At 39.1% G+C, this 26278-nt stretch overlaps 1 protein-coding gene across 1 annotated transcript; it reads left to right on the forward strand.

Moving 5' to 3' along the window:
• Positions 1-5794: 5794 nt before the first annotated feature.
• Positions 5795-25681, forward strand: LOC133517841 (adenosylhomocysteinase). The gene is made up of 4 exons (XM_061851289.1): positions 5795-6015; positions 6762-6952; positions 18781-18933; positions 24539-25681. The coding sequence occupies exons 1-4, from the start codon at positions 5994-5996 to the stop codon at positions 25463-25465; spliced, it is 1293 nt and encodes a 430-aa protein (XP_061707273.1). The 5' UTR covers positions 5795-5993; the 3' UTR covers positions 25466-25681.
• The last annotated feature ends 597 nt before the right edge of the window (positions 25682-26278 follow it).

The following is a 26278-nucleotide window of genomic DNA, read 5'->3' on the forward strand; positions in this document are numbered from 1 at the left end:
TTTTTCATATTTTTTGGACCTATGGTTCAAAAGTTAGAGGGGGGGGGACACATTTTTTTTTCTTTCGGAGCGATTATCTCGGAATATATTCACTTTATCAAAAAATGTTTCTTGAAAACCCCTATTAGTTTTGAAAGACCTTTCCAACGATACCCCACACTCTAGGGTTGAAGCGAAAAAAAATTTCACCCCCACTTTACGTGTAGGGGAGGTACCCTAAAAAAAATGAAATTTTTAGATTTTATTGTACGACTTTGTCGGCTTTATTGATTTATATATCCATGCCAAATTTCAGCTTTCTAGCATTAACGACCACGGAGCAAAGCCTCGGACAGACAGACAGACAGACAGACAGACGGACATGGCGAAACTATAAGGGTTCCGTTTTATGCCATTTGGCTACGGAACCCTAAAAAGTGGAATAGATTTTATCTTCACAAGACTCCCTTTATTATATTATGGAATAGTGATCTATGTGCCAAATTTGAACTCATTTGCAAATAATTTAGTGATTTGCAATATTCTCATACAATAAAAAAATGCAAAGTAACCTAAAAGTAAAAAAAAAAAACGTATAAAGAGTCCTTAAAGACATTTCCAAATCAGAATTATTGATGGGTCAATTTATTTTCATACAATTTTGTATGGCAGAATCGTTTCATTTATAGCGACGACCTGCTCTAATTGCTCAAAATTTTGCTAGGGATACTTTTTACGTATATAAGAATAACCCGCTTGGAAAAGGAATTTTCATTACTTTATATTTTTGGACCACCTTATTATCAAACCTACCCAAATTTCACAGAAATCGGTTTAGTAATGCGACCTGTAGAGTGGACATACGGAACAATGTTTGCCTAACAGGCCAAGATGTCATTCGGTTATCGTGTATTTCGCTCCTACTCCGTACATGTATTGGCGCAAGCGAGACGCATGATAACTAAATAAATTGGTTCATACATATATCATTCATATATCATAGCGGTGGTGGCCGAGTGGATATGACGTTCGACTTTCAATCCGAAGGTCGCGGGTTCAAATCCTGGCTCGTACCAATGAGTTTTTCGGAACTTATGTACGAAATGTCATTTGATATTTACCACCAGCTTTTCGGTGAAGGAAAACATCGTGAGGAAACCTGCATACATCTGCGAAGAAATTCAAAGGTGTATGTGAAGTCCCCAATCCGCATTGGGCTAGCGTGGGGACTATAGCCCGAGCCCTCTCGCGCATGAGAGGAGGCCTGTGCCCAGCAGTGGAACGTATATAGGCTGAATTATTATTTATTATTATTATATCATTCGTGCATTCTGATGTCAGTGTACGTTCGAAATTGGACTGTAAGCTGTAACCGAGATTCTTTGTGCTCGTCGGTTTGTTTGGTTTGCCAGTCTTCTCAGTATTTTTTCCTCCTCGAAGTCCTCGAGTCGCAATAGAAGGAGATTCATAATCTTAATTTTAGCCAGGCGATCCAAATTAGAAGGCTCTAGGATAATGCTATTAAGACATTGAATCCGAGAAATAGCAACGTATAAACAACCTACAGCAAGATACCCAAGGTCGACCACTACTCTAAGCACTGTAAAGTAACGTTCGGATTCCCGACCGCAGCTGCACTACAGCCGCAGTATTTGTAGCGCGACATTACTGCCGACTGCATTACTGCCGCTGACTGCATAACAGTCAACTACTGTAGTAGTATTGCGACAATACTGCCAGCTGCGATAAATTTATAATGAAATATGGACGTTTTCTGCAGCCATGTAGAGCTGAAATACTGTGCAATCATCCGCAGCAGTATTGCAGTGCGACAATATTACCGACTGAATTACTGCCGCAAATCTCAAAATTGGTGCTGCTGCCTGCAATTTTGACATTTGCGTCAGCAGTAATGTCACTCTGCAATGCTGCGGCAGAAGTGCAGTGCAGATGGTGACCGCCTATACTAACGTAAGTGAAAACTGACTCCTAGAACATGTAAGTTCTTTAGGACGCCATGTTCATGTGACAGTGCAATTATCAAATCTGAATATTACAACCGAAAGGCGAGGAACGGGTAAAGCATGATCAGAAAGATACACCAAACAGTGCCAACGGACCTATTTTCAGTAAATGACCTCAAAATGCCGTCTTAACATGCAACAAAAACAAACATACAAAAACTCTGAGCATTTTAACTTTTTAAGCCAATCAGGACCTATATTGGTGCTCTAAATACCGCAGAGCAAAGTAGCAAACTGTTCAACTGATGTGGGTTTCTACACTTTCTACAAATTTTAGACTGGTAATCTACCTGCTGGTGACTAACAGCAAAGGGATGTGCAAAAAAGCCAAGTTGATAAATTCATCTAGGTGCAAAAACTGCTCCGAAAAATTCTGAATATCGCACCCGTTTTCACGACCTTCACAACTGTCAGTCTCCTTGAACTTTAACGGCTGAAAAAGAGTTCAGACAAAAAAGTGAATTGAATGCACTTAGCTAGCGCTTTGCACTCGCTTGATCAATCAACAATACGAGATTTAAGTGCAAAAAAGAAATACAAAATGTTACAATTCAGGGGATAGATCCAGGGACCTCTCTCTCCCTGCTACAAAGCTTAGTCAATCAGGAAATTAAAGAGCAAAAAAAAAAAAACAAAAAAGAATTCTATGTCCGGAATTGGCACCCAGGAGGCCTACCGCGAAAATCGAAGTTCGTCAATTGCGGGCATTTTTCTTTGTCACTCTAATTTGGTCCTAGTGAGAGTAAAAGGGAAAGATCCCCGCAATTTGCGAATTTTGGTTTTCGCAGTAGGCCCCCAGAACCTCGTCATTGCAAAGCGAGCGTATCCCAACTGAGCCACGAATGGATATACAGGACATGTTGGAATTAGGCTACTTATTCTCGGGTAAAATCTAAATATCTAAATACCCCCTAAACCAGCGTTCTAAAATATCTGAATTATTCGTAAATCACTCTGTAAACATATATGTCTCACAAGGAAGAAACTCTTACGATATTGATAAGGCTATTTGTTTAGTTAGGCCCGACGTACCATGAACCCGCCAATTTTGAAAAAATTTAAAAAACTGGATCGACAAAAAAAATCTATTTCATCATAGAATATGGTTCGATGGAAATCGGTTGAGAATTGCGACCTGTACGAGTAGAGGAGAACATCCGGACATACGAAAGCAAATTGCCCAAGTCAAAACGTAGACCTCGGTCAATTATCATAATAGTTAAGTTAATGGAAATGTGAGTTACCACAATCAAATAAGTTTTGTATTAATTTAATGAGATATTTATGTACCGGTCTAAATAGTTTTTAATATTAGACATCAGAGGTGGGAGCTTTGAATCTGCATTGATATCTCTGTAAGAATTTACATCACAGGCGAATTCTGTTGGTGCCTCATAATCGACATTTAATGCTGGATTCAATTGAAAATTATTATTTTGGTTGTAAAATATTAACTTGTTGATAATGTACATTTTCCTTGATATTTTAAGCATAATATTTTTGAGTGAAAACAGTACATAGCCTAATATACTTAACCTTTCTATGAGGCCTTTTTTCCCCCTTTTACGGATGCCTTGCGTTCCCGTAAGTGCTTTTAACTGTGTTACAGTCAGACGTCCATATTTTTCATGAGGATCCATTTTATTGCGTTAAACACGATTATTACGAACATGAAAATTTCCTACATGCTCCTGTCAAAACAAAACTTTTTATTTGAATGGCGTTGAAACTTTATCCGACAGTTTCTCGGCCTCAGATACAAAAGTTTAATACTTATACAGAGAGTTTAATTATGAAGTTTTATTAAACATTGGTTTATTAAAGTTATAAATTTCATCCAACGAGTTGGTAGAGTTGTCTCAAACTCTAGTGGCGCCATCTACAATTAGCTTTCAGCCGCCTTCCCCATTAGAGACAAATTATTTTTTACATTTCAAATATTTGTTAACGATGTGCTGATATTCCGTGAAACGAAAATAATTATCAGGCCCGAAATCGGGACTGACTGGGCCCGAAATCGGGAAGTGCGGATGTAATTGGCGCTTATTACAGAATAAATAATTGGCAAAATTGAAATCCAAAGAAATCAGATTATTTTCCAAGTCCGTGGTTAAATGTTGCCAAGACGAAACTATAAGATTCGTACGATCAAAAAGTTATCAGGGGGCCTACCACGAAATTCGCAAATTGCGGAGATCTTTCTCTTTTACTTTCACTAAAACGTTATTAGAATGACATGGAAAAATGCCCGCAATCGACGAACTTAGATTATCGCGGTTATAGCCTAATCTAATGTAGATCGAAGCTTCTAACTCTACAAACCCTAACTTCACAAAGTGTGTACCTGGGCGACCGAGCTTTGCTCGGTTATAACTATTAATTGTAATATGGTGGTGTATAGGTGATAATCTACATAAACTTAAAAAGTAAAATGTGAACTGACAATTATTATTTACAATCGATTTTAACCTTACAGCACTCGTCACAGAGTAACGCCATCTATTGTCAATTTCTCTTATTACATAGGTCATTTTTTTACTAAATTAAACTTGTCTAAAACAATAAAAATTAAAAAATTACATATAAACTTGAACATATAAAAAAAAAACACAAGTTAGTCACCGGGCGAGATTCGAACCCGTAACACTCGTTTAGCAGTCCGCGTCTTAACCCGCTGGACCAGACGGACAGTGGTTGGCAACATGAAATTAGCGACCATATTCTGCGTCGTAAGAAAAACGCATGAAAACTCGAAAACACGCGTTTTCCCAAACATAAGACTAATCTAGATCGATTGTTTACCCCCAAAAACCCCCATATACCAAATTTCAGCAAAATCGTTAGAGCCGTTTCCGAGATCCCGGAAATATATCTTATACCTTTAAACGAGCAATTCTTGTATATATATATATATATCGCCCAGGTACTATATATATATATATATATACAAGAATTGCTCGTTTAAAGGTATAAGATATGTGGCTTGGCCGTTTCGTTACATAAACTATTAGAACCTATAACAAACAAGTAATGAATAGTGAATACATTTTTCACCATACGCCCACGTACTCGATTGAAGAGCTCTCCATTGTATCACGATTTTTTAAAATACTATTGTATGAGACGTTTCAATTATGGTGTTCAAAGTGCGGTAGCGATCTCTTAAACGTAACTTCTTAAAATTCTGAAAAATCTACATGACTACATTAAGGGAGTGTGACGTAGAAAATCTTAACATTGACAAAATAAGCAACACCCTGATGCATGTGAAGAAATTAAAGGCTGATTAAATATTTAAAACAGGCTCGAACTAAGTCTAAAATGTAGAAACTTCAATTAATAATTTGATTGTTATTTAGGTTTATTAATTAGAGTGACGGAGAAAAATGCCCGCAATTGACAAACTTCGATTTTCGCGGTTACAGCCAAGGAGTAAAGTAAGTTATATGTACAATCAGTACAATGTCAGTGTATGTACAGGAAGGTATAGCTCAGGCCTGGGCTATAACCGCGAAAATCGAAGTTCGTCCATTGCGGGCAATTTTCTCTGTCACTCTAATTACGTCTTTATAAGACTAAAAGAGAAAGATACCCGTAATTTGCGAATTTCGGTTTTCGCGGTAAGCTCCCTGATAAAGTGTAGATGTAATTGGCACTGAAAAACAACCGTCACTGAACTCAATGAGTTAAACCGTGATCGTAAACACTCTGATCGTACATAAGTAATCTAGCGCAAGTGTATTCGCAGCTTTATTCTTTCTATGTGCTAAGTTGGCTATTGGATGCTGAGAAGGGTGAGGGGAAAGCGGGAAGCAGATCTGTCAAGCGAAGTGATCCATGCTTGTCGGTTTCGCAGCGATTCCACATTTAGCGTTTCTTTTATAATCGCATTTTACGCGCGCAGCACGTATTTCATCAGATTTTTTTAATAAATTTAAAACGGTCGAAAGCCGCAAATTTGTTTAAAAGTTTGTTATTAAGACAACTACAATGAAACCCCCGTACAAAATTGGTAAGTACAGTGTATTTAAAAGGTTTATTTCGTACAAATAATTTACATTTGAAGACTATAAATATCCGTAGGTGCTTGATATCTACAAGACATTTCGAATTAATTTGTTCCAGTATTTGAAATGCACCATATGCAACCTAAACTTTATTATGCTTGTTATGCATATAGGTTATGTTAATAACATGCTTCTATTTTGGTATAATAGTATTTTAACATCAGTAGCCACACAAGCTGCGGTAAAACACATCTTCATTTTGAGATGGCTTCTTATCTACTTGTACTGGACACTAATCCCCAATGTAATAATGTGATAATGATAACATAGTAATATTAGTAATCCTTAAGATTTAATTGTGAATGTTGATCCTTATCTTGATAAATAGATAATTTCTTAGATTTTTATTACTGTATCTTCACAATTCCCATAGTATTTAATTATAAACCAGAGAATGCCGTAATTCAATAAAAGCTAAGACTACACTTGCACTATATAACACATTTCGGTTTTAGGGTTCCATAATGCTCAGGCATGTATATTGAAATGAATGAAATACAATATTAAAAATAGCAGACTAGAATCCGTAGAAATCTGGAACATTTTAGATTTGATATTTATTAACATTACATAGTTTTCTGCAAATCGACAACCATTGTGCCTATTTTGCGTGAAAACGAGGTAGCACTACTTTAGCCACCCCAGCCCTATTTTATTTACATTAAAAATTAATGTTATTCACATGTTTAAGCTGATGAGAAGCTTGCTGAGCTGGGCCGCAATGAAATCATGCTGGCGGAGAAAGAGATGCCGGGTCTAATGGCTTGCCGTCGCAAGTATGCGCCTGCACAGATCCTGAAGGGCGCCAGGATCGCTGGCAGCCTTCACATGACTGTCCAGACTGCAGTACTCATTGAAACTCTTATTGAACTTGGTGCTGAGGTGAGTCTATTATTATCAATTACAATCTTTAAGGTATATTTATAACCAGTCTATTATTGCATACTTAACATAAAAAAGCAGAAATTGAAAGTTTCAGTTGAGTCATGTTGAACTTGGTGTGTAAATTCAACATGAGATATATATATTATCTTCTTCTTTTCATCCTGTTACCCCCTGCTGGGGTGTAGGGCTCGAACCATTTTCTTTCACTGACTCCGGTCCTGGGCAGCTTGGGTAATCCCCAATACACCCAACTCTTGCTCCACGGAACGGCGCCAAGTAGATTTCGGGTGACCATGTTTCCTTTTTCCGGGCATCTTCCAGGTCAGGGCCATCTTAGGCCCCATACGCACTATGCGGCCAGCCGCGTGCGGTTGCGGCGGACCGCTTAGTGCGTAGGCTACGTACGCACTAAGCGGCTAGCCGCGTGCGGACAGCCGCATGACGGTTAAGAATGTATGAAACCGCAACCATAAATACTGAACGCACTAAGCGGTCCGCCGCAACCGCACGCGGCTGGCCGCATAGTGCGTATGGGGCCTGAGTTTCATACATTCTTAACCGTCATGCGGCTGTCCGCACGCGGCTAGCCGCTTAGTGCGTACGTAGCCTTAGATAGGTGGGTGTCATTCTTCCTGAGGATATGCCCAATCCAATGCAATTTGCGCGTTTGGATCTCCTTATGTACGGGTGCTTGTCCGGTTATTCTCCATAAGTGAGCATTTGTGATCCAGTTAGGCCAAAAGATGTGCAGAATTTGCCTTAAGCATTTATATATATATAAATATAAATAAAACTTTCCAAAACAAGTATATACAATACATTGTAAAAACCTCATCTTAAATAGTAGTTCAGTATTGTAATAAATAAATAATAGATTTTGAGCAGAAATAAGTTTTATATCTAATCAGTTATCCTATCTTGAGTGTGAGTTTGACTGACAATTGCTTATCATTTTCCATCACAACATATCAATGCTATCTGTTATCTTTCACCATACTTAAAAGTCATTAATGACAAAGAGCTCAAAAATAATGTCTCCTCATATCACATAGACTATAATTTTGCCATTCTGGAGAACATTCTCAATTTACTATGGGGAAAATTCTGGAGGGAGAAAATTTCCCATACAAACAGGAGAACATTCTCGAGAATGGCACAACTCTACTGATATCACACCTAAAATCTATAATTAAAAACATATAGGTACCCTGAAAATATTACATTCATTTTGTGATTACATGTATGTTATCCTCATCCATAATTCATTAAACAGCAAGTCATGTTCGAAAATCATATCTATACATAATATAGATAGAATAGAAAGATAATACCTACCTTCCTACAGTTCCTATCTATGTTACGGTTTACATATTTATGTACGGTGGTTTTACAAGTTGGATAGAGAGCTGCACACCACACTGGTGTGCGAGTTGGACATTGCTGTATAATATGTCAACAGCACTGCCTGACACAGAACTGCACTCCAACACAGAAGCAGCATATGAGTCCGTAACCTCGTATCTCATATATTTTTTTAGTTATTGTGTTATTTCATTATCAATTTATCATAGCAATGAATTAAATAACAGTGTGTATCATTAATATCATCATCATATTTTGTCATCTTTATCTTCCACCTTTGATCTGTGTAGTTCATGTTTATGTAAACATAACAATATCTTATTATTACTGTCTTTGCTGAAGTAACATGTTATTAATTTTACACAATATATTTTTTTATACTTAACAGTAAAGTTTTGAATGATTCACGGTTAGTTTCACTAGACTTAATCCAGGGACTGATTTCGGTTACGGTATAACGGTATGGTAGCGGTATAAAATTACGATACCGATACATTATACCGGTAGGCCGCGCGGTTCCGATATAAAGGTATTGCTACCGTTTTAAAATAACGGTACCGGTATTTTTTCCGGTATATACCTTTACCGTTATTATAGCCAAACTGATAGTATTAAATAAAATCAAAAGGGCTTACGGGCTTACACTTACATAGACAGCTTCATCCAATAGGAACCAAGTTGGCGCAAGGCGCGAGGGGCTTGGCAACGATGCCTAAGGTGAAAGGGTACCTTTATGAAACCGGTTAAGGTACCAGAAAAAATAACGGTACCGTTATTTTTTCCGTTTTTAGGGTTCCGTAGCCAAATGGCAAAAAACGGAACCCTTATAGATTCGTCATGTCCGTCTGTCTGTCCGATTCTGTCACAGCCACTTTTTTCCGAAACTATAAGAGCTGTTTTATGCTTCGCAAAACTACTAACTTCAGTACAGCACTAACCGCCTACTATGCCTTTGCTAATTCATGGTTGCGGTATGGTATTTTAATGTGGGGCAACAGTACCGATGCGCATGACATGTTTGTCATGCAAAAAAAAATGTATTCGTGTGTTAGTCGGAATACAAAATCGAGATACCTGCAAACCCCATTTCATTAAACACGGCATACTCACTCTACCAAGTCTTTACATTTTAGAATTAGGCATGTATATCAGGAAAAATATTCATTTGTTCAGAGAGCTGCCAAATAAAAGACAAAAATACAAACTTGAACTACCCGCGCCAAAATTAGAAATATACCGTAAAAGCCCTCATTATGCAGCCGTAAAATTTTATAATCATTTTCCGAATTATATAAAAGCAGAGGAAAGGGACACAACATACGCGAATAAGTTGAAATCGTTCCTTGCAGAAAAAGCTTATTATTCAGTTACAGATTTTCTCAATGATAAATTTGTTAATTAACTTATTATTGATCTGATAGAATTATAGCTAATAAGTATATTCCATACTGTGTTTAATAATACTTAGTTTAAGAAAATATCTGCTATGCCCTTCTGGGGTCCATGAGAGACTGAATTATTTTGTAACAACGTTTGTATTTTTACCATGGTGCAATAAACGATGATTGATTGATTGATTGATTACTGTTGAAACTTAGTAAGTGGATGTATTCTATGAACCGCATTAAGATTTTCATACAAAAATAGAAAAAAAAAAACAATAAATTTTGGGGGTTCCCCATACTTAGAACTGAAACTCAAAAAAAACTTGTTTCATCACACCCATACGTGTGGGGTATCTATAGATAGGTCTTCAAAAACTATAGTGAGGTTTCTAATATCATTTTTTTCTAAAATGAATAGTTTGCGCGAGCCCTTAACTTCTAAAATAACAGAATGAAAAATCTAAAACAATTATATGATATACATTGCCATGTAAACTTCCACCGAAAATTGGTTTGAACGAGATCTAGTAAGTAGTTTTTTTTTAATACGTCATAAAATTTAAAAAAAAAAATTTTTTTCAGCAAACCCATACGTGTGGGGTATCTATGGATAGGTCTTCAAAAATGATATTTAGGTTTCTAATATCATTTTTTTCTAAACTGAATAGTTTGCGCGAGAGACACTACCAAAGTGGTAAAATGTGTGTCCAAAGTGGTAAAATGTTGAACGAGATCTAGTAAGTAGTTTTTTTTAATACGTCATAAATGGTGCGGAACCCTTCATGGGCGAGTCCGACTCGCACTTGGCCGCTTTTTATTAGATTAAACCGGTATGACGTCATACCGTTATATAAAGGTATCGTTATTTTTCGGTTATGCAGTCCCTGCTTAAATCGACCAGGATATAAACCGTGATTACCTTTTATACACCGTGTCCAATAAGTTCGAATACAGTTATGATCCTTAATAAAATAAATTTACGCGTAGTTTATGTTATGAAAATTATATTAAATGAAAGCCACATTTATATACAATATTTACAACAAATGTTTTGGAATAACTCCACCTTTAACTTTTTTTACAAGTTTCAAACGTTTCTCAAAAGAGTCACAAGCGGCACGCACCGCATCCATCGGCATATCGTCCCATATTTGCATGATAACCTTTTTAAAATGGCTCAGGTTTGCGACTTTATAATTATTTAGTTTCGAGAGCATGTATGACTATACGAAATAATCTAGTACGTTTAAATCTGGAGAACTTGGTGGCCATTCAGTTTTCGGCAAAAAATCGGTCAAATTAGCCTTGCACCAAGCTTGAACAGCGTTTGCCGTATGCGACGGAGCTCCGTCTTGTTGGAAAACATAATAATCGTCTGCAAACATATTTTTTAAATTTGGGGCAACATTTTTCTCCAAAACCTCCGATTTATAGTATGCCGCATTGATTTTGACGCCTTTATCAATAAAAACTAGAGGCAGTTTGCCCCTCTTACAAAGAGCACCCCAAACCATCACTGATGGTGAGCTCTGGAACCTAGGCACATTCTTTTCATACTCTGGAATGTCTTCTATCCGTGCTGCCCACAACCGGTCGTTCTGGGCGTTATGAGGCTGCTCTAACACAAAGAGTTTCTCGTCTGAGAAAACAAATTCGTCACCTGCGTGCCAAGAAAGTATGGTGCTACATCTTTCTACTCTCTTTTTCTTGGTTGCATCTGAAATGCCATGTACTTTTCGTTTTTTATAAGCATGACATCCAAGATCTTTTTTCAATATATTATGTACAGATCCCCTGGAAATTTTCAGATCAGCAGCTAATTTTCTAATAGATCGGTGTTTTTTCCGCCGAATTCGCTCTCTTATAGCCTTTACCACTTTTTCAGTTCTAGCTGAGCGGGGCCGACCGGATCTTTTCCTGTCCTCTGTAGAAGAGATCTCTTTATACCTTTTTATAGTAGTATAAACCAGATTCCGTTTAATTCCATGCGGTTGTAACGCCTTGAATATAGCACATGGCCTGTCGCCTTTAAGGAATTTTCTAATAATTTCTTCACGAACGTACTTCATCGTGTATTCAAGCCAAACTAAAAATACGTGACTCATGAAATTATAGTACTATGTTTATGTCAATATACTTTTTAAATTAAAATAAGAATTTTATATCCAGCGATCCGTATGTCTATACAGCAAGTGCTAAAAGTTTGTATTCGAACTTATTGGACACGGTGTATATTTCGACGCAACGCAATTACCTCGGGGGTTTATATCCCGGTCGATTTAAGTTTTTGAATATCTTCGTCACGAACAAATAACACAGCTTGTAGTGTGTTTGGATACAAAAACAACAAAACTAATAAAAAATATCGTTTTTGCTCTTCCGATAGATAGGAAAAGTAAGTAGAAATTCTCAATATAAGTTCATCTATTGTTATTATTTTTAATTACGATATACGATGACATGAATGTCTATCAAGTTTTAAACTTTAAACGAACGAAGTTTTACAATTAATTTTTGTTGGGTTCATTGTGCGGTTTATAAAACGGCGTAAACACTGCGGTTACTTCACGGAGATATCGCATTTTAGCTATAAGACCGCCTGTTTTTAGGTAAGATTATGTAGTCTTAAGCTTGTTTTTCACTTTCGGTGTATTTTTTAACTGTATAGTGCACAATAAAGAATATTTACTTACCTACTTACTTACTTATCTTGCTCATAGTTATTTTACGCTACCCTTTCATACAGCTAATGGCAAGTTCTAATGCTACTTTGACCATTAAAACTCTTATTTGTACCTACTTAAGTAGGTACATATCTTAAATAAGGCTATAGTTAAATAAGGTACTTATTTGTAAAATTATTTCTAAGCGTCGGCAACCCTAGCGTTGCGCCGGTGCGCGCGGTGTGGGGAGCGGCGCATTGAAGGTCACTCCATTGTATTTTTGTGTAGAGGTATTAAAACGGTGCGTTTTATTTGAAAGATAAGTATCTGTTCGTAAGAACCATTATATAATCTGTGCCTCTGCTCAGGAGTAATCATAAAGTTCCATTTCGAGCCATTTAACTTGTATGAAATGTTAAAGACGTTAGTGTCTATTTTTACCACCTTATGCGCTGCGATCGCTTTACTTAGCCCCACCATGGACTTCGCACAATGCCAATAGGATCCTACCATCTATGAAATGGATTGCTTTGAAAAGCAAAATATAAGATACAAGGCCACGGCAGTGAATATGTGCAGTATCATTTTGAACAGTTAACTGCGGGTCGCCAATGTCGCCATCTTGCCGAGCAAATTGGCTTAGGCGAGGCAAAGGTACTCACTAAAAATTTATACGAGCTCGCTGCCGCGCGAGGACGGGCGTTTGCTTCGCGAGAATATCTCCTTGCGAGGCGGCTTGCTATGTGTGAACCCGCCTATAACGCTAATTAAAAATGCCTACTACAGAGCACACAGCCGCTGTGGCCGAAATCGATCAGGACTATACATATCTACCTGCCACTAAACATTGGCACAATTTTTTGTACGAAAGTCGCCAGATGCCATCAATATTGTGAGGGTACCACCAATAAGGTAGTTTATCCAAATTCAATTTAAAAAGTAGCATTTGTGACTGAGAATTATTGAACATTAGTCAAATGCCATGCATGCCAAGATTTTTTTATTGTGTCTAGTAGTATACATTTTGGCATATTCGCGCGGCGACGCGGCGTGCGTACGTGAGCACGTGTGCCAAGTGCCAACCAACTGGCTTGCTTTTGTACTGTGAACGGGACGAGATTCGTAGGTATAAATCCGAGCTCGCGCGGAGAGTTCCATAGGCCTGGCAGAGGCCGGAATTCTCGTTGCATTTTTGAACTGTCATATCCACTCACATGATTCCGATTTTAACGAAAGGTGCCCTGAATTGCTCTGCCATTTCGCAGATACGACGGCACAGTGTCGTGATATCTTCAAAAATCGATAACTTTGCTTCTGCTTAAGCATTTGGAATAATTCTTTCGGTTTTATAATGGTAAAGAAACAAAGAAATTTATTTTCTTACTTTAGCTATTTGCTGTTATAATAAAAATAATTATTAAAAATTCACGAAGTTTACCCAAAGGAATAATTTCCGAGTTATAGTAGAAAACTATTTTTAATAAAAAATCTAAATCGATAACATATCTTTTTTTTGTATTCAATTTAAAGAAGGCTTAATAAGCTTTTAATTGATACTAAATACCTTGATAGCTCACCTATAAAATTGCAGAGTAAAACTGATTCAAATTCTGATAAGGAACTTTCGAATTGCTCCACCTGGCGTGTAGCTATGTGCTATGTTCGTGATTTTTTTGTGGCCAATTTAGACACTGAAGTACAAAAATATAGTAAAAAACCGTTTAAGACACTAATTACCTTGAAATAAAATACATAATTTATGTAATTATCACAATGATAGTGGCTTTATAACTTAAAATAACAAAAGAGTATTTACATACCTACTAAACTTTGGTGTTTTTAAAACGGCCGATCACCAACAACCGAACTAACTTATAACTACACTAACACGTATAATATATACACCATAACATACACTTTACAACAAATTAAGCACAATAAGCAAATAGTAACTATTAACACATGAAATTATACTGATTACAAACGTAAATAAACAAACAAACTGACCTGCGCCATGTCAAAACAAAGATGGCTACCTATTTAGGTCGGAGACACAACAGTCGCGCGGTGCAGATGTTCAACAGAAATAGGAACTTTTAACACATTCACTGCCAGACGAAAAATGGCAAGCTACCCCAGGATCCGGGCAATATAGCAAAGAAATATTAGTAAATAGAAATTATAAGTAAGTAGTAACAAACACCCCAAAACGCGTATGCAACGTCTAGTGTACCACATGCCTTACGATGTACAGAAATGATTTAAGCAACCACAGTTGCTGTGTTTTTACTTACAATTTTCCGTCACATGGTTTGTTCGCTAATCCTGGATAATACACAGTGATTTAATGCATTTTATTGTTTATTAATGTAATTTAATAATCGAACTATTTAATGACTATAGGTTGCTCAAGATATATTTGGTAATCATAGAAATCTAGGGCATTAAAATAGGAAACACGCCAAAAATCTACAGAGTTATTGGTTTGAAGTGAGATTTTATGGTCATCAATATTAAGTAGGTCTAAAATATAGTTTTAATCTAATAGACCAATAAACGCGGAGTAATTTAATATATAATACTAACAGAAATATGTAAATTTGAATACTTACGGCATTTTAAAACACGCAGCAACTTTTAACACACGCACTTTTCCGAACAACTTGCAAGGTGACATAGATAAAAAATACTGTGGTTATGTCTATGTGGTTGAAACATTTTTTAAATATTGTCACGTTGGTATTCTGTGTTTTAATAATTGTTTACACCATATCTGTGCAGCCCTTCACAGATAAGAAATAAAAAACCGCATACACTCCGTTCGCAACTCGAGTTGCAACGATCATTTTAGAGGTGCGAAATGTTGAAACCTTAGTTGCTGGAATCATGTGAGTGGATAGGGACTTCTCATTTATCGACTTCTGATATACATATGTCGATACAATTTACGAACACAAAATTTTAAAAAGTTAAGAGTTAATGGATATTTGACCGTAAAAGAAATCATTTAACACGATATTATGGAAAAAATATGACTATTTCTTTTATAAAGAAACTAATGGAACCACTTGTTAGCACGAAAACAAGATTTTGAATATGCAGTTGAAAAACAAACACAGAACTGAAGTAATGAAATGAGAAATAATGAATTATTCAGTTTTCATTGTTTTTATTGCATATCTCTACGTATATATCACATTTTCAACTAATTACTCAAAAGTTTTCTGGAAGAAATCGCTCTTTATTGATAACAACAACAACAACATAATTTAGTTGCTTGAGATACGCAGTTACAGCAATTTTACAGCCTCTGATGGTATACTTCTGCAGATTAATATGTTTTGCTAAATGGTTGTACAGGAAGGGCCCTAAGAAGAATTCAAAGTTATGAGCGAATTTTGTTTTACAGAGTGGTATGCTAAAGACTCGATCTCGTGGTCTTTGTAAAGGTCTTACACCAGAAGTATCCTTGTGTTGTCTGGAAACCAGGGCCACAATGAATAGCTGTCTAACAGTCAGGGCATCAAACTCCTTATAGATGAGAGCAGTGGGAATATTGGGATAGCTTATCTTTTAGAAGTGGCGACCTTGATTATCGCACGCTGGTGCATAAGACCGCCTGTTGTTTACCTCTAATCTAAATCTTCTTTAATATAATATCGGTAGTCGATAAAAAAACGGGGGATCGCTCTGCTGACATCTGCGTACAAAATCTGGTCTAATGTGCTGTTAAAAAGACTGGAGCCGCATGCTGAAAAAATCCTTGGCGATTACCAATGTGGGTTTCGCAAAAACCGCAGCACAGTGGACCAGATTTTTCTGCTTAAGCAGATAATGGAGAAGAAATGGGAGTACGCGCAGAGCGTCCACTGTTTGTTTGTGGACTTCGCGAAAGCCTACGACAGTGTGGATCGGGGGGCCCTATATTCCATCCTCATTAATTTTGGCATCCCAAAAAAACTAGTTTCCTTAATCGCCACGGCAACCAAGAAGAGCAGGATGAGAGTCAGAGTTGGGGGAGAACTGACGGACGAATTCGCGGTAATAACCGGCCTAAAGCAGGGTGATGCCCTGTCGCCTGTATTCTTCAACCTGGCTCGAGAGCATGTCGTCCGTAAGGTGATAACCCTTGACATAGGAGTAGAACTGGGTGGGAGGCACAAGGTGATTGGGTATGCGGATGACCTTGCTTTGTTAGGGGAACGCCGTGAAGAGGTGGTTGAGGCGGTAAAGGTCCTCGAGCAGGAAGCAACCAAGATAGGTCTCAGGATCAATGAAGCAAAAACCGTATACCTTCACATGAAACGGTACAAAAACACACCGTCTATCAGGGTGTTGACAAGTTCCGCTACCTCGGATGTACAGTCACCGATACAAAAACCCGGGAGGAGGAGATTGCACTGCGCATTCAAAACGCACTATGATGTAGTGTTGGTGTCCAGGAGCCCTCCATAAAGTGTTGGTGTCCAGGCTTCTCAGTAAGAGTACAAAACTAAGAATCTATAAAACCGTCATCCGGCCTATTCTCATGTTCGACTGTGAGGCCTGGACACTAACTCAAAAAGAGGAAAGTCAGCTCCTGATAGCGGAAAGAAAAGTGCTCAGGAAGATCCTGGGACCTATCCGAAGTGACGACCGCTCCTGGAGGATCCGGAAGCCGAGATCGAAGAGTTGCGTGGTGGCTGAGCCCAATATCATCGGCGTAACTAAATCCCACAGACTCAGAATGGGGTAGGATCGCGTAGTCAAGGAAGCGTACTTGGGGCGACCAACCGGCCGTCGACCGATCGGCCGCCCCAGGTACCGCTGGTGTGATGTCGTGGAGGCGGACCTGCGTCGGCTGAATGCCAATTCATGGCAGGAAACCGCGCTGGATCGGGACAGGTGGCGTTCTCTCGTTTCGGAGAACAAAATTCTTTTTGGATCGCTGAGCCAAAGCAGTCAGGTAGTCGATAAATGAGAAGCCCCTAAGAAAATTCCGGCCTCTGCTCCTGAGATATTCATTTTAAGTGTATGGTGGGACCATTATACTCTGTATGAAAGGTTTAATATAACTAACGTATTTAGTTCCGTTTCCGTTTAGTGACTACACCAGCCAGCAGTTACTGGTGCAAGGACGCAGAGGCGTTGGTCACAAAGGGGAGGGAGGAACGGAGAGGCTTATCGAGCTTGCTCAAATGCACGTACTGGTACGATACAGGCCGTCAGTCAGAGGCGTATGCTACGGGACGCTAACAACCTCCGTCCAGACAAACCCGTTCCGAGCTAGGACGTTTATCTGGGCCTACTCGTGTACCTTCCATCATCTGCCGCCCCGGCATGCTCAACTGGTCCTCCTGCCCGAGACACCGGTGAGCCAATAATACAGGTGGGGAGTGTGGGGCTCGTGCAGTCGAGGATAGAAGTTGACGGGAGTAGAAGAACCAGACCGAATACTAGCATCGTGCCCAGTGTAAGGAAGATAGATAAATACTAGTGTAAATAGATACGAAGGGATGTTGACTGCGAGTTGAGTTGCGTTCATTGCTCTGAGGTTTATAGAATAGTTGGTTGTAATTCTTCTTCTGATTGTTCAATCACTAGTCCCTCGTTCTCGTCCGACTTGGAGTTAGCGTTAATCGGTGCCCTTTCATAGTTTTCGTACGTGCCTGTTCGGATTAAACAAGTCCAGTTGTTTATAAATACTTAATAGAGCGCTATCACGCCGCTATAAAGAGTCATTTGAGGGTAGATTTAGTTTACATTTATTTAAATACCTAAAGATGCAGAGTATATGTAAGTGCCTGTTTTGTTACCGATAGTTTGAGGGTTCTTACATTTAGGTAATAGGTATTAAGATACTATAATAGGTAGTAAGGTAGATACTTAAACCATTTTTAAAGTGAGCGCCTACACACCCGCATCTAGAGTAATCTTATGTACCTACATAACGCACAAAGACTTCAGAAGCACTGACCTTCGTTTTGTTTGTTTACGATGCGTCATAATTGTCATAAAATTATCTTGAATGCAAGTGAGTCAAAATTCTTTTTATTGTCTTGTCTCTGGCCACTCTATCACGCTTCTATTTTTGTCTTGATCAAATATGTAAATAAATAAAGTTGAGTGCTATTGCACGTCTTTCTAGCTGTAGATAATAATTTTATAATTCACTTGAGAAAAATAACTAAATTTCACCCCATACAAAAAGCTCCAGTCTGTCACATTTTTTGGGGACAAAAAATAAGACAACGAAAAGAATTTTGACCCAAATATTGCAGGTACCAAGATTGACCTAGACACGAACTATTTTTAAAATTACGTAGGTACTACACTACACCATTCCAAGCTCCACTATCCTTAAGTTTTAGGTACTTGTTTTTTTTTTCATATCTGTCAATCAAACCCATCTATAATGTATTTTGCTCACCCACAGGTCCAGTGGTCCAGCAGCAACATCTACAGCACACAGGACGAGGCGGCGGCGGCTCTGGTTGCCCGCGGCATTCCTATCTACGCGTGGAAGGGTGAAACAGAAGAAGAATACATCTGGTGCATAGAACAAACACTTGTATTTGCGGATGGAAAGGTGAACATACCATTATCAGTGGCGTGCCTAGAGTTTTGGAGTAGGGCAAGCCGAAAGATATGTTTTCGTAATAACATGTCCAATCTTCACTTTTCGCACTCAAATGCATTTGCTAGCCAGTCGAAGCGACCTAATCAGAGCGCAGCGCACTGAGTTACCTACTATACTACTAAATAGAATTTTATAAACATACCGGCAATTATAAACTTATCTTTATCGCGCCAGATAAATTATATAAGTCGTCATAGCCAGAAGCATTCCAAACCTTAATGTCGTTCGAAAAAATGGGCAACACCAGCAATACCTACGAGGGTGGATTGAAAAATTCGCGGCCTGAATATTAAAAACAAAACAGAGGTTTTTTAATTTATTTTTATTTTTCTACATAGTCCCCGCCGAGTTGAATGCACTTGTTCCATCTGGATTCCAGAGCCATTACACCACTTTTGAAGAAGCTTTCCTCGAGACCTTCAAAATAGGCATCCACCTCAGCTTGGACCTCGGCGTTGCTTGAAAATTTCATACCACCCATATGTTTTTTTTTAAATTGGGGAACAGATGAAAGTCCGATGGTGCTAAATCGGGTGAATAGGGTGGGTGGGGCAATCATTCAAACCCACATTTGGCAATCTCCGCCATCGATTTTAGTGACGTGTGAACACGTGCATTGTCCTGGTGGAACATAACTTTCTTTGTCAACATTCCAGGTCTTTTTATCTTCAGAGCCTTGCGTAATCTGCGTAATAACTCGCAATAATAGTCGGAATTTATAGTTTTACCTCTCTGGAGATAGTCAACCATTATTATTCCCTTTGCGTCCCAGAAAACAGATGCCATGACTTTATTGGCCGACAAAATTGCTTTGGCTTTTTTGGGAGGCGGAGATCCAGGACGAACCCACTGCTTCGATTGCTGTTTGGTCTCTGGTGTATAGTGGTGACCCACGTCTCGTCCATAGTTACAAATCTGTCCAAAAAGTCTTGAGTATCGGCTTCATACAGGTCTAGACATTCACGTGAATTAGTACGGCGAGCGATTTTTTGTTCCACTGAAAGAAGCTTCGGGACCCATCTCGCCGACACCTTGGAAAAACCTAATTCGTTGACTATAATATTTTGAGTTCTTTCATAAGAGATGCCTACGATGTCAGCTATTTCCCGGACCTTTAATCGCCGGTCTTTCATTATCATTTCGCAAATAATTACCACGTTGTCCGTGTTAGTCACCGTTGTTGGCCTCCCGGGACGAGGGTCATCTGCGATACTATCTCGTCCACGCTTGAATTCAGCTGCCCATTTTTTCACCATCGTATATGATGTACAGGATTGCCCTAATGTACTTTGCATATCATCATAAATTTGCTTCGGTGTCAATTTTTTTTTATGCCGGTATTTAATCACAGCACGCTTCTCTAATTTCTCCATTTTCACGATATCTACCGACACGTTACTTTAAATATGCCGTAAAATTGCTTTTAAACATAGACGCCAATTGAAATTTCGCGGAACAGTTGAATAATGACAGTTCAAAATGGCGGCAGAAAAAAGAAAAAAGTTTTTTTTTTAATTGGCCAGGCCGCGAATTTTTCAACCAACCTTCGTACATCTTATTTGTATGGGATCAACTAACAATCCAATGTGTTTTGTTTTGTAACCGGCCGTTGCTCTACATAATTTTTCTTGTCTGAAAAATACACAAGTCAGGTGTTGGTTTTGGCGCGGAAATGATATCCCGTTTTTCTACGAAGTTTAACAACTTGCCTTCATTGAGTAATACGTGGACGCATCTCATCACACAAGGAACAACTTCACATATTGTTATTAAATTAGACACTTAAACAACAAACAAACAAGTCCACACTCACTGATTCACTTAAAATAAATTAAACTTTCGACACAGAATAATAATATTTCTTCGATTAGTCAAATAATCATACACCTGAAGTTGGTTAGTAAACGCGTGCTCGTGCACTATTATGCAGCTAACTTCATACTAAAAGCCCAGCTTATTTCGCCGTATAAGATTGCTATACATACCAACAAATAGTTACATTCGTTATATGGCAGTTTCTAGGCTAGATTGCCTAGAGCGCAGTGCCGGATTAACCATTAAGCAAAATAAGCACTTGCTTATGGCACCACGTCTGGGGGGGCACCAAAATCGCTGGCAAAAAAAACGGGTAGTTTGTACATGAACCTTTGTGCATCGTGTACAGGGCACGTAAGCACGTCTCCAACGCAGGCCTTTGCCCCTACGAGGAGACCCATTCCATCAGGCTTGCAATATCCTGATTTTTTCCTCATACTTTACCCATTTGTTCGTGGTTGATTTTTGATTGCCAGCATTCTGCAAGTCTGTCAGCCTTTGGGTCAAAGGGCCTTACACCCAACGTAGAGCTCAGTTTTAGAAAGCTATTTGTCTTCAACCCTACGTGGAGCTTGTTCTTCAGCCTTCTCGGGGTGTCGAATTTAATAGTAGATCTACACTTTTGTCTTAATTTATAATTGTGTCGTGTCCGAATTTCTGCAACTCGGCCTTCGGCTTCCCACCGAAGTTTTAACAGGTTTTCGAGGATCGGAATTTGTCACTCATGCTGCCCGATCTCTTGCACCCAGGTTGGTTTGCGACGTATTGCACACGGCCAAGCTGCAGAGCCGCGATCGTGCGAACTAATTATCAATGTTTTATGATAAAAAAACTGATGACGGAATCAAAGGCTAAAGTGCAGGTTCGGGGCCCCACGAAAGTCGAAAACCAAAAGCTTTTATTTTGAGGTTTTATTTGAACCAAAGGTTTTTAGCAGAATTAATCTTTGTTTTCCTAAGATGTAATTAAGAAGTGATGCCACCCAGATTTTTGATTCTGGTTTATTTCAGCTTCGGCGAAGTCGGTCAGTCTGAGGTCAATAATTGTTCAAGTTTAGGTTCTAAGTTACGTTTGGTATCATTTTCGACAAAATCTAAAATGTAGATCATACCAAATTTCATTCAAATAGGTGCAGCGGTTATTGATTCCCCACATAAACTTCCACCCTCCTTTACACATCCTAAGCGATGATTTTTTAGATTAAAACTATCCTATGTCCTTTCTCGGGACTAAACTAATTATCTCTATACCAAATTTCAACTAAATTGGTTCAGCGGTTGAAGCGTGAAGAGGAATATTAAAAAAAAATTAAAAATTTACATGTTTCCACTTCGGAATGGTGTCAATGTGATACCATACTCGTAAATGAGTTCGGCATTCCCCATTTTTACGAAAACGATACCAAACATAGCCTACTAGCTTAACTGATGTAGATATCAAGATAAAGTTGAAAGCCCACACCCTCCTCTAAAAATATACACTACAAAACTTGGTGGCTCCACTTCTTAACTAAATCAACCCTTGGGCTTGGGTCCTAACTCCTAGGGGCCAATCCTGCCAAAGGAAATCTTCGGTTCGAAACGCCTATTTCATCGGCTGCAACTAACTCTAATCACGTGCCCTTTTGAGCGAGGCCAAATGCCGAGCAGCAGGAGAGCCCTGATCACATTGGTTCGATTTCGTTAGGTCTTACTCATACTCGGCTTTTTACGTTATGCAAAAGTTGACCTTAAGCCTCACATAAACTTGGCCATGTGTCCAAATCCAGGCTTTCGTCTCTCGCGGCTGGGCATTATGCTTTGTTTACAATTCGCCATTGTTTTTTTTTTATAGCGCGCCGCCATCAGACTCTCCGGGCGTCTAACCTAACCTTATGAGGACCTCAGCCTTCGGCCTCATTCACACAATTTGTCAATTCCAAGTTCTACTTTCTTGCAGCGTGGGCTTTGGCCTCATACGTAAAAGCGCCGATCTGACCGCGCTTTCAGCCTAATGAAGAGCTCAGCTTTCGACTTAGTTTTTTAAGACACTTGGCCATAGATTCTTGCCTGAGCTCAGCCCTGCTGAAGCTCGACCTTTGGCCTCACTCATGTGCGCTTCATATCATTCATATGCGCTTCTCAGAAAAGCTCTCTTTTCAACCCTGCGTGGAGCTCCGCCTTAGTCCTCGCTTACACTGGGTATTTTTTTCAGTCAGTTATAAAACCCAGCCCTCTCGCAACTTCGCCTTTAGGTCTTGCTCGGAAGCGCCAAGTGGGCACTTCGGATCTTCAACCTTATGAAGAGCATGGCCGTTGGATTTGTTTTTTGACTATTGCCACCATTGGTTCAATTCCAAGCACTGCTGTCCTGCAATTTGGCCTTCGGCCTCGCACGATTTCCCGCCACGGTTGAAAAAACTGAGGGTCAACCGCGAACCACGTTCGACGTGTTGTCTCCCTGTCGCACGTACGAATTACAATTGCCTCTGGGCCTCAGTCCTTAATGTAACTTTCGGGTTACTTTTGGTCATGTTACTTCTAGGGTTTATTTGTGAAGTGAACCAAAGCGGGTTTTAATCACATAGTTAGCGGAAAGGCAAGTACACAATCATAGATATAGGTAATTTCAGTCATTTAGTTCACGCATGCTTTGATAAAGGTGACATTAGGATGGCGACTGCACCAGCATTACTGTTGCAACGTTTCTGCTGCAGCAGATTGAAAATACAAATTGCAGCAGTAATGCGACCATGAACGTAACTTAGTTTACCAAAAAAAAACAATGTTGTCAACGTAATCTGGATGGGCCTAGGCAGAGGGGGCACCAAGATCTAGAAATGCTTAGGGCATCAAAATTTCTTAATCCGGCACTGCTAGAGCGGGACGAAAAAGCAAGCCCGGTTGCAAGCCGACGAGTGCGAGCAGGATAGATCAAGATAGATCCTACGACTGATTTCTTTCGCGCGGACGAGGCGCCACGGCAAAAATTTGCAATACGCTCGCGCTGCGATGCTTGAATTTAATAATACGAGCTCTTTTGGCGCGCGGTTTAAAAATAATCTATATTAATCTTATCACTACGTAATTTCGGTAAGGCAACTAAGGCAAGCCCGGCTTTTGGGCTTGTATGGAAGTACCGACACTGACCATTATTAAAATAGTTCTCTACTTTCTTCACTCACTCGTCACTTGCAATAATATCTTTATACATAATGAAGTCACAGTATCACAGGAACTGCACGATATGATCCCACCTTCCCCTTTCCATCATCGGACATCCAGGCGTGGGGAGTGAATGCATCGTGGTAAACATTCCATTTGTTCGCACTAAACGGTTTGCCTCCTCTTTTTTGTTACGGACGGCTAAAGAATGGAATGCGCTCCCGCCATCTGTATTCCCTGATAAATATGACCTCGGTCTCTTTAAAGCAAGAGTGAATAGGCTACTACTGAACCGGTGAGCTCCATCTTAGGCCCTGTCTTCACTTTCCATCAGGTGTGACTAGAGCCAATCGCCGATCAGTTTTTAATAAAAATAAAAAAGTGTGCAAAAATAAAGGAAAACTCGAGAATAGAGACAATAGCCCTAATCAGGCGGGTCCACACAAAGCGAGTATACGCACAAAGCGACCAGTGTAGACGTACCTCGGCCGAGGCGGCGCGCGCGTTTTCGTTCGGTCTGTGTGGACCTGCCTATTGACTAATTATATGTTTTAATGGATTAACTAAATCTAACGCTTACATTTTTTTTGTTCCAGCCTTTAAACATGATTTTGGATGATGGTGGTGACTTGACCAACTTGGTGCACAAGAAATATCCCCAGTACTTGGAAGGTATTAAAGGCATTTCAGAAGAAACTACCACAGGAGTTCACAATCTGTACAAGATGTTCAGAGAAGGAACACTAAAGGTACCTGCTATCAATGTAAATGACTCTGTCACAAAGAGCAAGTTTGACAACTTATATGGATGCAGGGAGTCTCTGCTGGATGGAATCAAAAGGGCGACCGACATCATGGTTGCAGGGAAAGTCTGTGTTGTAGCTGGATATGGAGATGTCGGCAAAGGTTGCGCCCAAGCCTTCAAAGGATTTGGAGGCAGGGTTATTGTTACCGAGATTGACCCTATCAATGCCCTTCAAGCTGCAATGGAAGGCTTCCAAGTCACAACAATGGAAGAAGCATCAGAGGTTGGACAAATCTTTGTCACCACCACTGGCAACCTTGACATCATCACCAAAGATCACTTCTTAAGAATGAAAGATGATGCAATTGTTTGCAACATTGGTCACTTTGATTGCGAGGTAGATGTTGCTTGGCTAGAAAACAATGCCAAGAAAGTGAACATCAAGCCTCAGGTTGACCGTTACGAACTTGAGAATGGCAATCACATTATTGTGTTGGCAGCTGGGCGTCTGGTTAACTTGGGCTGTGCTACTGGCCATTCTTCATTTGTCATGTCTAATTCTTTCACTAATCAAGTATTGGCCCAAATTGAATTGTGGACGGCTCATCAGAAATATCCTATTGGTGTCCACACTCTACCCAAGAAGCTTGATGAGGAAGTAGCTGCTCTACATCTGGACCACCTGGGAGTCAAACTCACCAAGTTGACGCCCAAGCAAGCCAAATATATTGGTGTTCCTGTTGAAGGTCCATACAAGCCAGATCACTACCGATACTAAATTTAAGATCTTAGGACTGGTAATAATAATTAAACTTGAGTATGGCTATTTACTTAATACTTTACAAAAAAAAACAGTGTATGTTACCAACATTTAATTGGCGATAACACATTATGAATTGAAATATGTAGGTATACATATAAGTGCAAGTGTTATATTATATAAATCTTTTATAAAATGCAATACACTAATAAATGAATTTGTTTTCTAACATTATACATTGTTTTATAATACCTTACTTATATTATATTGTATGTGTTATAATTATAAATGTTATAATCCATATACTACAATGTGAAAGGCATACAGGGGAACTTTTTTTAATTTCATCACTAGTTGTTCGTATATGTACGTGAAGATGTATATGTTATTGATTAATACTGTTAATCCGTTAACGCGTAACTAAAATTGCATTTTTATATTGTTGCTATAGAATACACTGACTACTTATATGAATTGTTAGTTTGGGTTCTGGAAGTTAACAGTTTATAAAAAAACCCGACCCAGAGCTTGTCGGGCCACGCTCAGTGTAGGGGTAGGGGGCGGTTAGGGTTTTGCCCGTCCGTCACAGTATATAGGAGGAGATTTATTGACAGATCTAACGCCATGAGGTTCACATGATGGGATATTATAACGGACGGGCAAATACGGAACCTTAAACTTCACTAACACATACGAATATAAGATGTGTGACTCCGGGACAATACGGAGAGTCTCCTCTCTCAAATACGTCGCCCTAGATGAGGGGCTGACATTTTGTGACCACACACACACTACACTGCAAAGAGAGTTAGGAAGCTTCACTGACATAAA

Source organism: Cydia pomonella, chromosome 5, assembly GCF_033807575.1.
Source record: "Cydia pomonella isolate Wapato2018A chromosome 5, ilCydPomo1, whole genome shotgun sequence".
In the NCBI taxonomy this organism is placed as follows: Eukaryota; Metazoa; Arthropoda; class Insecta; order Lepidoptera; family Tortricidae; genus Cydia; species Cydia pomonella.